General features: G+C 33.7%; 2 protein-coding genes across 2 annotated transcripts; both read right to left on the bottom strand.

Moving 5' to 3' along the window:
- Positions 1-5,012: 5,012 nt before the first annotated feature.
- LOC126690889 (uncharacterized) lies at positions 5,013-7,065 on the bottom strand. Its single transcript, XM_050386004.1, has 3 exons — positions 6,454-7,065; positions 5,411-6,115; positions 5,013-5,103 (listed from the first exon to the last, which is right to left on the bottom strand). The coding sequence occupies exons 1-3, from the start codon at positions 7,054-7,056 to the stop codon at positions 5,083-5,085; spliced, it is 1,329 nt and encodes a 442-aa protein (XP_050241961.1). The 5' UTR covers positions 7,057-7,065; the 3' UTR covers positions 5,013-5,082.
- A 67-nt stretch (positions 7,066-7,132) lies between these two features.
- Positions 7,133-10,049, bottom strand: LOC126691259 (disease resistance protein At4g27190-like). Its single transcript, XM_050386317.1, has 2 exons — positions 7,275-10,049; positions 7,133-7,162 (listed from the first exon to the last, which is right to left on the bottom strand). Exons 1-2 carry the CDS (start codon positions 10,047-10,049, stop codon positions 7,133-7,135), a joined length of 2,805 nt encoding a protein of 934 aa, XP_050242274.1.
- Positions 10,050-14,124: the final 4,075 nt, after the last annotated feature.

The following is a 14,124-nucleotide window of genomic DNA, read 5'->3' as shown; positions in this document are numbered from 1 at the left end:
TTTATAATCAAGGCTGGCCATATTATCTTTACATAACATGTTTATGTACCTTGTTTAGCTTGGATGAGTTTATTTTACTGCACTTTGCTAGTTTTAGTTTTGTAGTGCATATTGTGTGGGAGTTGTTTATAATTTTTAATCACATGATCTTAATCTTGAAGTCATATGCTTTTGATTGTAAGGACTAAAAATTCCTAAGAGAAAGACATAAATAACCATCTCACCACTGTTTACTAGTCAATCACGAACACTTTTGTGCATATCATATGATTTTGTGCTCGAGAAAGTGAAGCACATGCACAAAAAGAACATAAGATGTAGCCTCGGTTTAAATAATAAAATTGGTGTGTACATTATTGGGATAAAATAAATTCAAATTGAAATAAAATTGGTGTGTACATTATGAGGCAAATCAAGAAACTTACATGATTGCAAGTTTGTATTCTAGGAGATGTGAGAGTTATATGATGTAATTTTTTAGGTGATAGTCACGTTCAAACTTATGTGATAAATTTTGTAGAAATTGTAATTAATTACTATCTTCTTATCACCTCACATGTATCTCATGCTTTTACTAATTGTATACACTATACAAGTTATTCTTTGCTAAACTTCGTACGTGATATTGTGTGTGATCTTGTTGTGGCCATCCAAGATTAAAAGTTTCTTGATTTTGATGCAAAATATGTTTTAATGTTTGAGTTTTTGAGGACAAATTGATTGAAAATTTTGTTGTTGGAAGATCTGTGTTGAATTCAAGTGTTTTTGAAAATCTTTTAATCTCATACTCATGCATTTTATTCATATAACAATGTGCTTTGAGGAGTTTCTGCATTAAAATGCTCTGTTTTTCAAAAATATGTTTTCTCTAGATTTTTGATCGATTGAACCTGTTGCTCAACTAATCGAAAATGTGATAAAAAATTAGGTTTGAATTTGCCTGGCTCGATCGATTCTCGATTGATGCTGGATCGATCCAATTTGATTTTCGACCGATCGAATTTGTTTTTCAATCGATCGAAAATCAGTCAGTGAGTTTTTTAAAAAGAGTTTTCTCTCACGTGTTCTCACACTTTTCAAATCCTTTTCATAAGCTCTTTCCCTGTTCTACACTGACCGATCCACACCAAGCCCTTTTTGTCATTTTCTTCCTAAAAATTCTCAAGGGTTTTTGTCTTCAAGTGTAGGTATGACCTAAATACACTTTTTTTTTTTCATTAAAATCTCATTTTTCATGCATTTACATGCATTTTTCTCTCAAAATTTCGAACATGGGATTTTTGTTTTTAGGGTTGTTTTTATTCATATTTGACTAATGAGTTTTTATTCTTAGATGTTGTAAAAATGTTTCCCATGCATTAATTTGATTAATTTGGTGATTTGAGATCAATTGATTTTCTAGGGCTGGAAACTTTGAGAAATTGGTATTTTTGTTCAATTGGACCTAATTTGGTAAAATTGACTTGTTTAATTGATTGATTATGCCATTATATGATGATTTCTATCTAGTATAATGATTAATTACTCAATTTGGTTAAATTTTTGAAATTGAATTTTTCAAAATTTGGGGTTTTTGTTCTAAAACTCTATGTTCAAGTCAATTGTTGGTTCATAAAGTAAAATTGAACTATTTTCAATGCATTAGAGCATGCATCATATGTGCATTCACTTCATGCATCATATAGATTGTTATTTGTTGAGATTTTTGTGCTCTAACCCTCTCTAATACAGTCTGCCTTTGTGTGTGTGTGTGTGTGTGTTTTTTTTTTCTTTTCTTTTTTTCTTTTTCTAACCCTTAGCATCATGGTTAGGAAGTCTAAAGCCCATAAGAAAACCTCCACCTCCTCTACACCTGTTTTCCAAAGTGATAGGTTTCTTACCTTGGAAAATCAAGAAACCTTTGAGAAACTGAATGTCTATAGGAAGGTGTGGGCTGATCAGAAAGTGATTTTAGATGAGGTTGATCTTGAGATTCATAGGAGTTTTGATTGTAGGGGTTGGTTGCCTTTTTTAGATGTAAATCATCCTCCTCCAGCTGTTTTGATAAGAGAGTTCTACTTGAACCTCTCTGTCCACTCCACTTCATCCAACATTTAGTTTGTGAAGAGTTGGATAAGGGGAGAAGAGTATGTCATTACTCCTCAGGTAGTGGCCTCTGCTCTTGGTGTACGTTTGGTACAACAGCCTGTTTATCCTTATGATGAGACCCCTCCTCTTGATGACATCATGTTACTCATCACTGGTACTTCCATTTAGTGGGGTATTGATCCTCGTATCACCTCTCATGAGCTTACTAAGCTCAATTATTTGTTTTTTCGAATTTCATGTCATTCCGTTTGGCCTATCTCTCATTTACACATTATTCCCATTGAGAGATGTGCTTTTTTGTATGCTCTTGTCACCGATGCTTCTATTTGTTTTCCTTCTCTGTTTATTAGCTCTTTAGTTGAGGTTTATAGGAGTAGCTCGAAAGGGCATGGCCTTTTCTTTCTGGTTTTCATTCATAGGATTTTGTTAGATTTGGGTTTAGAGGATTTTCCTGCATCCAAGTCTATTCATATCATCTCCCCCATAGGTGTCCCATTTCTTAGGCAAAGAGCGGCTCAAATGAAAGCTAGCTCTAAGCGCCCCAGAGTTGAGTCTTCCACAGGTGATGCATCTCGGCCTCTTCCATTTGGTGATCCATCTACTGAGGAGTTTGTCGATCCCACCGCCACTGTTGATCCTCCACCTTCTTCATCCAGTGATGCTTCCATTTGGAGTATGTTGGAGACTGTCATGACCGTTCAAGCGGCGTATGGACAGATTTTGGTGGATGTGCTTGCTGAGCTTTAGGCTTTACGTGCGGATTTGGCGAGTGTTCGGCATTCTACTCTGTCTCCACCTTTTGATGATGAGTCTTGATTGACCTTTGGCAATTTGTCACAAAAAGGGGGAGTATTTATGCATGTTGATAGGGGGAGATTTTGTGTTTTTGTTGATAGGGGGAGATTTAGATTGTATTTAGGAGATTCATGATGTATTCATTGTTTTTGGCTCATGATGTATTTGTTATATTGGTTGTATATGTTAGGGGGAGACATTTGTGCTTTGTGTTTAGTATTTTTATTGTTTCTTGTTTCAGATATGGTACAGTTGATTATTGATTTATATCTATGAGGTTATTCATGATATATATATATATATATATTTTTTTTTTTTTTTGTGAAATCAAGAATTTATTTTGTTTACTTGTATTTTCCACACATGTGTTTTTGTGTTTGTTGAGTGTTTCAAGAATATGCAAGTTTATTTAGTTGTGCTACTGTCTACATTGGCAATTGATAGATAGTTAGGTTGAATTGTTTTTGGGCATGTTTGATGTTTAATGGGTTGTTTTGTAACTTTGAGCATTTTTGTTTCGGTATGTATTTTGTCGTGGATTGCCAAAGGGGGAGTTTGTTAAGTTCTAAGACTTTAGGATCTAAATGTATTAGAACTTCAATGTGTAATGTTGGCAAACCATGATCAAAACATTTAGTCTAGATTTAGGCTGCTCAAAGTGTGGTTGTGTGTAAAGTTGGAATCGAGTAATTGTAGGAAATTACTATTCAATTTTTGTAAGGTTGGATCGATCGGAAATTAGACTCGATCGATTGAAGCTCGTGCAGATTGTTTTTTTTTTTTTGTAGAATTTCCAACTCAGCCCAAGCTCATATGACGTGTAGAGTTTTATGTTTTACTTCAAATGTAAAAGGAAAAATTCTAGCCACGTTTTAGAGGTTGTTGATATGCTGTGTGTATGAATCTCTTGTGAGATCTAGATGTGTTTACCTTCATACATACTTAGGGTTATTAAGATCAAGATTAATGTCAAGAACTTGGTGATCTCTTCAGTTGCTGTTTCAAGAGCTTAAAGAAAACACAAGTGGGAGTACTTGTGGTTGTTGTGGATCAAGGAAATAAGTAATCCGTGGACTCGGAATTGTCACGTGGTCGTGGTAATAAGTTTTTTTACTTGAGGTAGCAATAGGATGTTAGTGGTCTAAGTCACTATTGTAAAACTTCAATTTTTTCATAGTGGATCTATTTTACCTTGAGGATAGCTAGTTAAATCCTTCCCAGGTTTTTTTACCGGTTTGGTTTTCCTGAGTTATCATATCATGTGTTCTTTATATTTCGTCATTACTTAATGATTTGATTGTGTTAACCTAGATCTATATAATTTATCTAAGCAATCACTTGACTAAATAACTAGGTTAAACAACTTGTGTTTTAAGGGGTCTGAAAACGTACAATAAATGCATGGCATTCACATATAGGGCTCATAACACACTCAATTTTTTCAATTAACACACTCAATTTTTTCAATTTTGGAGTCTTATGGATAAAAGATTGAACATAGATGAAAACAAGAATATAATCACACTATGGTCTTCTTGGAATACACACACACACAAATAGCATAAGATAGATCCAGCTAGCTCCACCACTAAAAGAAACAATATAAGGCCCTGTTTGGAATGAGCATAAGCTTTAGATGTGTTTCTTGTAAGCTTTATGACAATGCTTCGATCCTTCTACATGTATATGCCAGCATCATATCCTCTTTAGCAACTTGAGGCTGAAAAGCATGTAATTGATACCACTTGTTACCATATACATGCAAGTGAGACATTAGATTTATAGTGAGTTAAATGAGATTACTTTCATTGCTTTCATACATCTATATATGATGAGGAAAAAGGACACTCATTGATTAATGAATTTGATTAGCATCATATTTTAAATATTTCAACTTAATTACTAGAATATGATGTTTTTGTTCTTATAATATACAGATTAAATTATAGCAAAATGATCGGGACGGATAGAATAATATTATGCTTTACCAAATATCATTTTCTAGATTTTATAGAACTAGAAAACTTGTAATTAATGATCATTCGATTTTATTTTATTTATTTATGATGTTTATGCATTTTTGGATACTGACCAAATACTAAATTAATATAAGAAAAAGGTAATGTGCTCACCACTTATATGTCTTACCCAACATCACACATCCGTCTCACTAATCTCAGTTTGCTCTTGTTTATGTGTCTAATGATCCACCGGCTTTTCCTATATAAAAATTATGTGTGATTTAAGTAACCATAATATTTTCAATGGAAAAATGACAGTGCTATGTGATTGCCATTGCTTCTACTGTAATTGATTGTAAGTGAAAAAATTATTGTTTGTCAAAATATTTTCTTGGTGAATGCAATTGTGTCAAAATATTTATTTTTTCATTTGAATAAAACTAGGCTCTAATTTCCACTAATTAATAAAAGCTAAAAATATTTGCAAATTATATACAGTGATGGTTTATACAAAAGTGTTAAAATTCTCCTATTAGTGGGATATTTGTGGTGTGAATGTGACATACCTTTCCTTTGAATATATGCTCTATGGTGGCATTCAGGTCTCCCTTCCAATGACATGTTCGTTCTTCTATCCATGGATGATTATTGTATACTCCCTCTAGCTTAGGTGTGTTTAGATTAGATGGAATAAACGTGCTTAAACTAGGACATTTAATTACCCTTATTTCCTTTAGCGATGGCCAGTCTAAAGCATTAGTTTCAGAGCAAAAACACTTCAGATTTGGTAAATTACAAAGCACGATTGAGTTCACTTTGTCAAACAAAACGTCCTTTTCTTTTTCTTCTTCTCCTGCTCTTGTAAGGATTTCTTCAATTTTCTTACAGTAAATAACTTCAATTTTCTCTAACATCACAAGCAGTTTTGCTACGGATGGTGAGAACAAACATGTCAGATTGTCACATCCACTTACTTTTAACAATCTCAAGTTCCCAAAGCCCAAGATCCTTTCTGGGCCCTTCTTCCATATGTGCATCAGTTTTGGCAAATCACTTAGATCCAATCTCCTTAACTGATCAAGTACCAGTGCCATGTGACTTTCCTCAACTTTTAGTTCCTCATGTTGAAATATAAATTCTAGTGAATCACAGTTGCTCAATTTCATCATTTTTAGATTCTTTAAGCACACAATCAAATGGGATGGAAAAAAAGCCCATGTCTTGGAGTTGTTGTCGATATCATTAGCTCTTGGATCCTTAGTCAAAATACCCTACAAACAAAGATAATCAATTACTTTTAAATAACTAAATAATCATTTCGTTAATATCTGTCAAAATTATTTGGATCCATGGGCTTGACAGCAAAAAAAAAAAAAATATATATATATATATATATCCGTCTACAAAAGAAGATGGTATAAACAGAGTGGATGAACAAATAGAAAATCAATAAAATGTTAATGTCTATTTATCTTATCACTCTGTTGATGGACTTAAGGTTATGACCATGCTTCATTGGCACGTGTGCATAAATCTAGAAATCTCATTGTATTGTTTTCTTATTATTAAAAGAAAAGGTGGTAGGGACTGTTATTTGTGAGATACGTACCTCTTTCTGCAGCTTCCCATATGTTTTGAATTTCGGACACCCATACATATAGATCTTCTCGATGGATGACCATTCAAAAGAATAAGGTTTGATACAGAAACTCATGAGATTTGGCAGAGAACTTAAATCGAAGGAAGTAAGTTTAGGCAACAAGATGATATCCTCTGCCTCTTCTTCTCCATCTCTTTGAACAATGTTTTCGATCATGTCACACCACCATATTTTAATGCTTTGAAGTTCCACAAGTAGTTTTGCAATAGTAGGTGGGAATAAATATCTTAGTTTATGACATCTATATACATTAATTGATGTTAGGTTTTGAAAGCCCTGAATTCCTTGTGGAACATTCTTCCACACATACCTCAAATTAGATAAACCAATTACTCTTAAAGTTTTCAATTCAGCAAGTACTGCGATTCTCTGATGGTCATTGTTGTCCTTCTGTCCTTCAAGATCAAATACCACTTCTAGTCTTTCATATAAACCCTCCAATGAAAGTTCTTTTAAATTAGGTTGCCACAAAATGGTCTTGGATGAAAAGAATTTATGAGAGATGGGTGTTGAGTCAGGAAAGGATCTAGCAGTTTGATGAATGTTTGTCATCTTGTCAATTCCAAAAGTGTCAACCTGATAAATCCATTAACTTATTATTGTTATACCATCAACAATTTTCAACTATTTATGTAAGAAGCATCAAATCCAAGCAAACCTTTTGAACATTAAAAAATTGATAAATCAATTTGAAAAGCATAAAACAATGAGCTTTTGAAAGGAAGGATTTATAAAATTAATATTTTAAAGAGCGAGGGAAAGAATTTTACCTCCTGATTCAACAACGATGGTTGGACAAGCTCAACAGGACCCACGCCTGTACAAAAGCCAATGAGTCTTGGTAGATAGTCCATCTTTATTGATGTTAATTGCAGAAACATGATCTTATCATTAAGTGCCTTCTCATCTTCTCCTTCCTTGTGAAATATTTCTTCCATGTCTTCACAGTCTTGTATTTCTAACTCTTGGAGTTGAACCAAACCTCTCGCTATGGACAATGAAAAGACATTTTTCAAACATTTGCAAGAGAGGAGCGTAATTGATCTTAGTTTGCCAAAACAAGCAAGCTGTGAGTGTGTACCACTAAAGGATCTCTGTGGGATTTGGCTATGATATATCTCTTTCAAATTAGGAAGTTCCATGAGTTCCAATGACTCCAAGATAGGGAAGGCAACACGAGGAGTCTGATATGATGTGGCGTCAATTAAGTATTCTACATCTTCACCATATGAAATGCTTAGAACCTCCAAGCATGGAAAACCCTCCTCGTCTAACTTGAAGAGAATGTTTTTGAAATCTTTTATTCCTCTCAACAATATAATTTCAGATTTTTGTAACAGTAGGCGAGGTATCCGACTCTCCACAATATCACTTGCAACAAATCCTTCAAGTGCCAAACTGTTTTTAAATATATACTGAGTTGTGTTCCAGAAAGTAGAATAGTTGCTAAGATGCCAATGCATAAATGACTCGTTACTTGCATATATCTGAAATTTTATCATTTGATTTTTGAAGTGCAAATCTTTTGGCAATAACTTGATGTTTGGAATTTGAAGACGTAAAGCCATCAAAGAATCGGAGAAAGACCTTAGTTCAGCAAGGCTTGCGTTGGCTCCCTCTTTATTGCCTTCTGTTGGTGCCCAATTCATGACAGAAACATTTCCCATGTACAACTCTTCTAGTCTAGATAAATTTGATAGTAGACCAGGTGGAATGTGCTGAAGAGCAGAGCATTCTGACAGATCTAACAACTTTAAATGACTCAGATTTCCTATTTCTTTGGGCAACTCCTTGATTTCAGAACCAAGAAAACTAAGCATTTCTAGTTTCCCAAGTGCTCCAATTGCTGACACATCTTTTATCTCACAGTATTCCAGAAGCAATGTCTGAAGGTTCTGAAGGACCTGTATGGATTGTGGTAGTGATGGAAAAGACATACCTTGCATAGCCAAAACCTTTAATCCCATCATCCCTTTAAATAGATTGATTGGGAGCGTTTGTCTAGTAGCATCTTTTCCACATGATAGTTGTAGAAGCTCAAGTTTCGGACACTCCAAGCCATCAGGATGATTTTTCAATTCTTGAGTTACAATCGAAATCGCAACATAATGTTCATATGTATGTTTCTCTGTCCATTCTTCCCAACAAACATGTCCATTAGCAATTGATATGGCAACACCCCGTACAACATCATGCATTTTCACACATTCTTCTTCATCGCTATCCAACAAAAGAGATGATCTTCTAAGATTGTCAACCATTGCATGGACTCTATTTCTTGCTTCTGCCACCTTATCAATCTTTGCAAATAACCTTTGTCCCACTCCAAATCTGACTAAATATTCAATAGGAATATCATAATCTTCTGGAAATAAACAGCATAGCAAAAAACATGACTTGGTTTCATCACTTGCTAGAAAATTGTAGCTGAGCTTTATGCTGGAATAGACAGTTGAATCCAAACCTGAATTATTTTTTGAGATAGACTTTCTAAGCTGTTGAAGTGCAGCAACCCACTCATTCTTTCTCTTGTTTTCTAGAGCTCTTCCAACAGTAACTATAGCAATAGGTATGCCTTTACATTCCTTCGCAACCTTTTTTGCTATTTTATGTAGATTTGGAGTATCTATACAATTACCTGCCATCTCTTTGAAAAAGCTCCATGCTTCTTCTTTAGTTAAGGCTTCAATTCTAACAATCTTATGAGATTTCATTTGATTGCAAACTTCTTCGCTTCTTGATGTTAACAAGATTTTGCAACTATTGAGTTCAACTTCATAAGGAATTCCTACATCCTTTAGATTAAGTTCTTCCAAAACATTGTCTAATATTACAAGAACATTCTCAAAGTTAATTTCCCTACGCCGCATCATAGCAATTTGATCTTCAATCTTGCTTAAGTCTTTTTTACGGGACACTGCTACCATCACAACTTCATCAAATAAGTTATCATCTTTGGCTCTTTTTGCTACCTCTTTGGCCATTGTTGTCTTTCCAATCCCCTCCATCCCACATATGGCAATCATGTTGATCTTGTCATCCCTGAAAGTAGTCAAAAGTTCTTTCATAACTGGTATTCTTGATTCAAAAACCTTAAAACCTTCCTTGGAAGAAGTTGCTATTCCCCGTGGTGGAGAAGGAGGATAGGACACTTTATCAAATTGTCCATCCCTTAATAGCTCATCAATTTCCAAAGTCGTCTTCTTAGTTTGCCTACTCAAGAAATAACGTGAGTTCAAATTGGGACACCATCCATTCAAGCACATCACATTTGCTTTGACATCTTCCTCAAGGAATCTCTGCAGACCTTCACTGATGTTGTCTACCTTTTCTACCCAGCTCTCAACCTCAGATGCAATTACCTCTCCGTTCTGTTTTGCTGCATCAATTTCTAATTGCACCCCAGCTCTCTTGTCACCCAGCTTCTGAAATTGATCTTTGAGATTCTTGATGTGGCTATTGTAGCAACTTAGATAGCAAAAATGCTTTCTGATTGGCGCCACCAAGTGTCCTCCAATGTCAACGATAAGTGAAATAATATTCATTTCTTGGCTTTATTCTTTTGGATTCTCTGTAAGAAAATACGGAGTTTTAAATTTTGACTTTCATTTATATTTGCATGATTAATTTTCTGTTCTTTGAGAATCAAGAGTTCTAAATATTAGAAAAAAAACATATATTCCAATTGCTTCAGAAGTGCTCAAATGAGGCTCGTGAGTTCTTCCATTTATTCCAATTGTTGGTTGAGAAGCTCCTATAGCTGGAGTTAGAACGATGGGCAATGGTGTCTTGGGTAATATGGAACACAAGGAATAAATTCTACTTTGAAAGAATCCAGCAGCATCCAAAATTCATCCTAGATGGGGCTATTGGTTTTTTAGAAGAGTATCAAAGATTGTGTGCTTCACAGAATAGAAACTAGCTCTCATCGACTTGGTTGATTTGTTTTGTTTTTCTGTCTCTGGTGGTGTTTTAGTTGTTGTTTTGTTTTGTTGTTATTGCCCAACCTATTGGATTTATTTCCTGCTCTATGGGGTGTGTTGTTCCCAGTGGTACTTTTGTTATACATACTTTTCTTCAATAAAATATTTATCTTTTATCTCAAAAATAAAAGAAAAGAAAAAACATATACTACTATATATTCTACTCAATCCCTTGCCAGCTATTAAGGGCTTGTTTGGATTGAATAAGAGTGGAGGGGAGTAAAGTAGAGTTAACATGAAATAAAGAATTGAGTAGATTTATATAATTCCCATAAAATCTCGGGTGATTTCAAATTAAATCCTATTTTTTTTTCAATTAAAATCATATAATTTTTAAATCATTTCAATTAGTGTCTCACTTTGTTACTAACTTACTATTAATTAAAAAAAACAAAAATTTGCATAAATTGTACCTAAACCTATCTAAACACAAAAATTGTCCAATATGAAATTATAATACCTTTGATATATTATAGACAGGGTAAGACTTAGGTACAGTACTAAGGTGTTGTTTTTTAGATTCTCTTTTTAAGATTCTGCCATGTGGATTTTTCCTCATGGGATGGAAGTGTATTTTTTAGTTAAGTAGCCACATGGTTCAATCTTAAGTGGAGAATCTAAGGAACAACACCTAAGGTATTGTACCTAAGTTTTGCTCTTATAGATAAGAGTTGTGAAATTATATAATAATTAGTCATTTATTTATTGTCACCAAAATATTTAGAATAAAATTATATATTATATAAACTCATATCCAAATTATATCATATTATATACCATATAATAAAAATTATATCCCATATGTTGTGGTTGCTCCAAATGGACAATCTTTTATTAATCAACTAGTTGATATTCCACGCGATGCGTGGTACATTTTAATAAACTAGCTAATAAACTTGGCAATCAAGTTTCTTAGACTTATAACAATAATGAAAAAAATAAAAAATAATTATATTATCGGATAATACCTTATTCATAGTGTATAAAAGTAATTTGTAAATATAAAAGTGAAGTGCAAGTGAGTAGTTCAAATTTTGTAGGAGAAAGAAAAAAAAAAAAAACTTTTGAACATGTTATTTTCTTATGCTAAATTAAGTAACCTAATAATTTTGTGTTAAAAACAAGTCTAACAAGTAACAAGTCTAACAACTTGTTAGATTCAAATAAAAGTACAAATATTAACCAAAAAAACTCATTTTAAAGCACTTTTTATGTATCGTACGATACATGCGATTTTACGATATAATATGATTCGTATGATACACATGTTTTATAGTACAATATTGACAATTATGATTATAAATATATTAAAAAAAATATTTTAATGGTAAAAATAGGCTCTTAAACAGAAGGACTAAATTATAATGAATGTAAACTTGAAAGATAATTAATAAAATAAATTAAAGGTAGAAAATGAAAATTGACCTAAACTTATACAATGTAATATGGATTTTATTCTTATTATTATTATTATTATTATTATGAAAGATACCTAAATTGGACAAAGGACTAAAAAAGAAAGGTAGATGTGTGGTAGTAAGAAGGGGAGTGTAATAATCAAATCCCCCCTATCCATCATAAATTATATATATATATATATATATATTTTATTTTCTTCATTTTTATTATTTTCTTTATCTTTTTTGTTCATTTATATCATACTAATGTTGGGCTTTGTGGAGCTTAGTTGTATTTGATCTAGATTATGACCCGACCTGAAATAATATTGTACGGTTTTTAATGGGTGATTTTCTGAGGCTTAGTCCATGAAGTGGAGGCTCGGTCCAATAGGCCTTGTACGCAGGATAGAAAAATTGTTGTTTTGGAGTTTAGGGTTTGAGATTGTTTTAGAAAGAGAAAACTATATTGCTGCATCTTGTATTTTTTCCCAGAGAATAGTAAAATCCTTGCAACTTCATGGACGTAGACAAATTGCCAAACCACATAAATATTATCTTGTGTTATTGTTTTCTTTGGCGCATATTTTTCTCTATTTTTTGTATCTCATAGATCTGGGAATTTTGTTGTATATTCTCCTTCAACTGGTATTAAAGCCTAGATTTAGGTTTAAGTGAGAGCAATGGCAGATGAAATAGGAAATGCATCTGAAATAAAATTTCAATGGAATAGACTTTGGATTCTGGAGGATGCAGATCGAGGACTACCTTTATGGGAAGAAGTTGCATCTGCCGCTTTTGGGGGAGAAACCTGCAACTATGAAAGATGATGAATGGACTCTTCTTGACAGACAAGGTACTGGGAGTTATTAGATTAACTCTGTCAAGGTCTGTTGCATACAACGTTGTGAAGGAGAAGACCATAACAGATTGATGAAGGCTTTGTCTGGTATGTATGAAAAGTCGTTAGCAAACAACAAGGTTCATCTGGTGAAGAAACTATTCAATTTGAAGATGGCAGAGAATGCATCAGTAACACAACATCTGAATGAATTTAACATTATCACAAATCAACTATCTTCTGTAGAAATTGATTTTGATGACGAGATTTGTGCATTGATCGTTTTGGTTTCTTTGCCAAACAGTTGGGAGGCTATGAGAATGATAGTAAGTAATTCTACTGGAAAAGAAAAATTGAAGAACAATGATATACGAGATCTAGTTTTAGCTGAAGAGATTCATAGAAGAGATGCAAGTGAAACCTTAGAATCTAGCACTGCCCTAAACCTTGAAACAAGAGGTAGAGTTAATGATAGAAATTCAAATCAGGTTTAGATCAAAATCCAGAATTTTCAATTCGTAGATTTGGCCAACAAGTACAATGTTGGAATTGTGGCAAGCTTGGCTATATTAAGAGGCACTACAAAAGCCCTAAGAAGAAGAATTATGATGATTCTGCTAATGCTGTAAAAAAAATGAGGTACAAGATGCACTACCTCTTACTGTAGATAGTCCACTTGATGATTGAGTTTTGGACTTGGGAGCTTCATTTCATACCATTCCATACCAAGAAATCATACAAAATTATGTTGGAGGTGATTTTGGTAATGTGTATTTGGCTGATGGAGAAGTCTTGGATGTTGTGGATATGGAAGATGTTCAGATTATACTACCCAATGAGTATGTCTGGTTACTGTAGAAGGTTTGACATGTTCTTGACCTAAAGAGGAATTTGATTTCTGTTGGACAACTTGATGATGAAGGGTATGCAATACTATTTGTTGGTGGTACCTGAAGGTTACAATGGGAGCCATGGTATTGGCTCGTGGAAAGAAAACTAATACTCTATATATGACCTTAGGTCCAAGAGACACAATTGTATTTGCTGAAGTAGGTCCCGATGCAAGCCTATGGCACCATAGACTCGGTCACATGAGTGAGAAAGGGATGAAGATGCTATTGTCAAAAGGGAAACTACCAAAATTTAAGTTTATTAATTTTGACATGTGTGAAAGTTGCATCTTAGGAAAGCAGAAAAGGGTGAGCTTCTTGAAATCTGGTTGGACACCGAAGGCTAGAGAATTAGAGTTAGTACACACTAATTTGTGGGGGCCATCTCTGGTTGCATCCCTTGGAGGTTCAAGGTATTACATCACTTTCCTTGATGACTCAAGCAAAAAAGTATGAGTTATGTTTGAGGCTAGATAATGGAGGAGAGTACATGGATGGAGGGTTCAATG

The sequence above is a fragment of the Quercus robur genome, chromosome 7 (assembly GCF_932294415.1).
Source record: "Quercus robur chromosome 7, dhQueRobu3.1, whole genome shotgun sequence".
NCBI classification, from domain to species: Eukaryota; Viridiplantae; Streptophyta; class Magnoliopsida; order Fagales; family Fagaceae; genus Quercus; species Quercus robur.
The sequence above is the reverse complement of the archived record's forward strand: the minus strand, read 5'-3'. Positions and strand labels throughout refer to the sequence as shown.

Bases quoted from the DNA above. Each gene is read 5' to 3' on its own strand.
- LOC126691259 (XM_050386317.1), bottom strand. From the start codon at position 10,049: ATGAATATTATTTCACTTATCGTTGACATTGGAGGACACTTGGTGGCG. The intron at 7,163-7,274 runs GTAAAATTCTTT...AATGTTCAAAAG, and splicing joins CATCGTTGTTGAATCAGGAG to GTTTGCTTGGATTTGATGCT.
- LOC126690889 (XM_050386004.1), bottom strand. From the start codon at position 7,056: ATGACAAACATTCATCAAACTGCTAGATCCTTTCCTGACTCAACACCC. The intron at 6,116-6,453 runs GTACGTATCTCA...CTTTGTTTGTAG, and splicing joins ATGGGAAGCTGCAGAAAGAG to GGTATTTTGACTAAGGATCC. The intron at 5,104-5,410 runs GTATGTCACATT...ATTTTTATATAG, and splicing joins AGCATATATTCAAAGGAAAG to GAAAAGCCGGTGGATCATTA.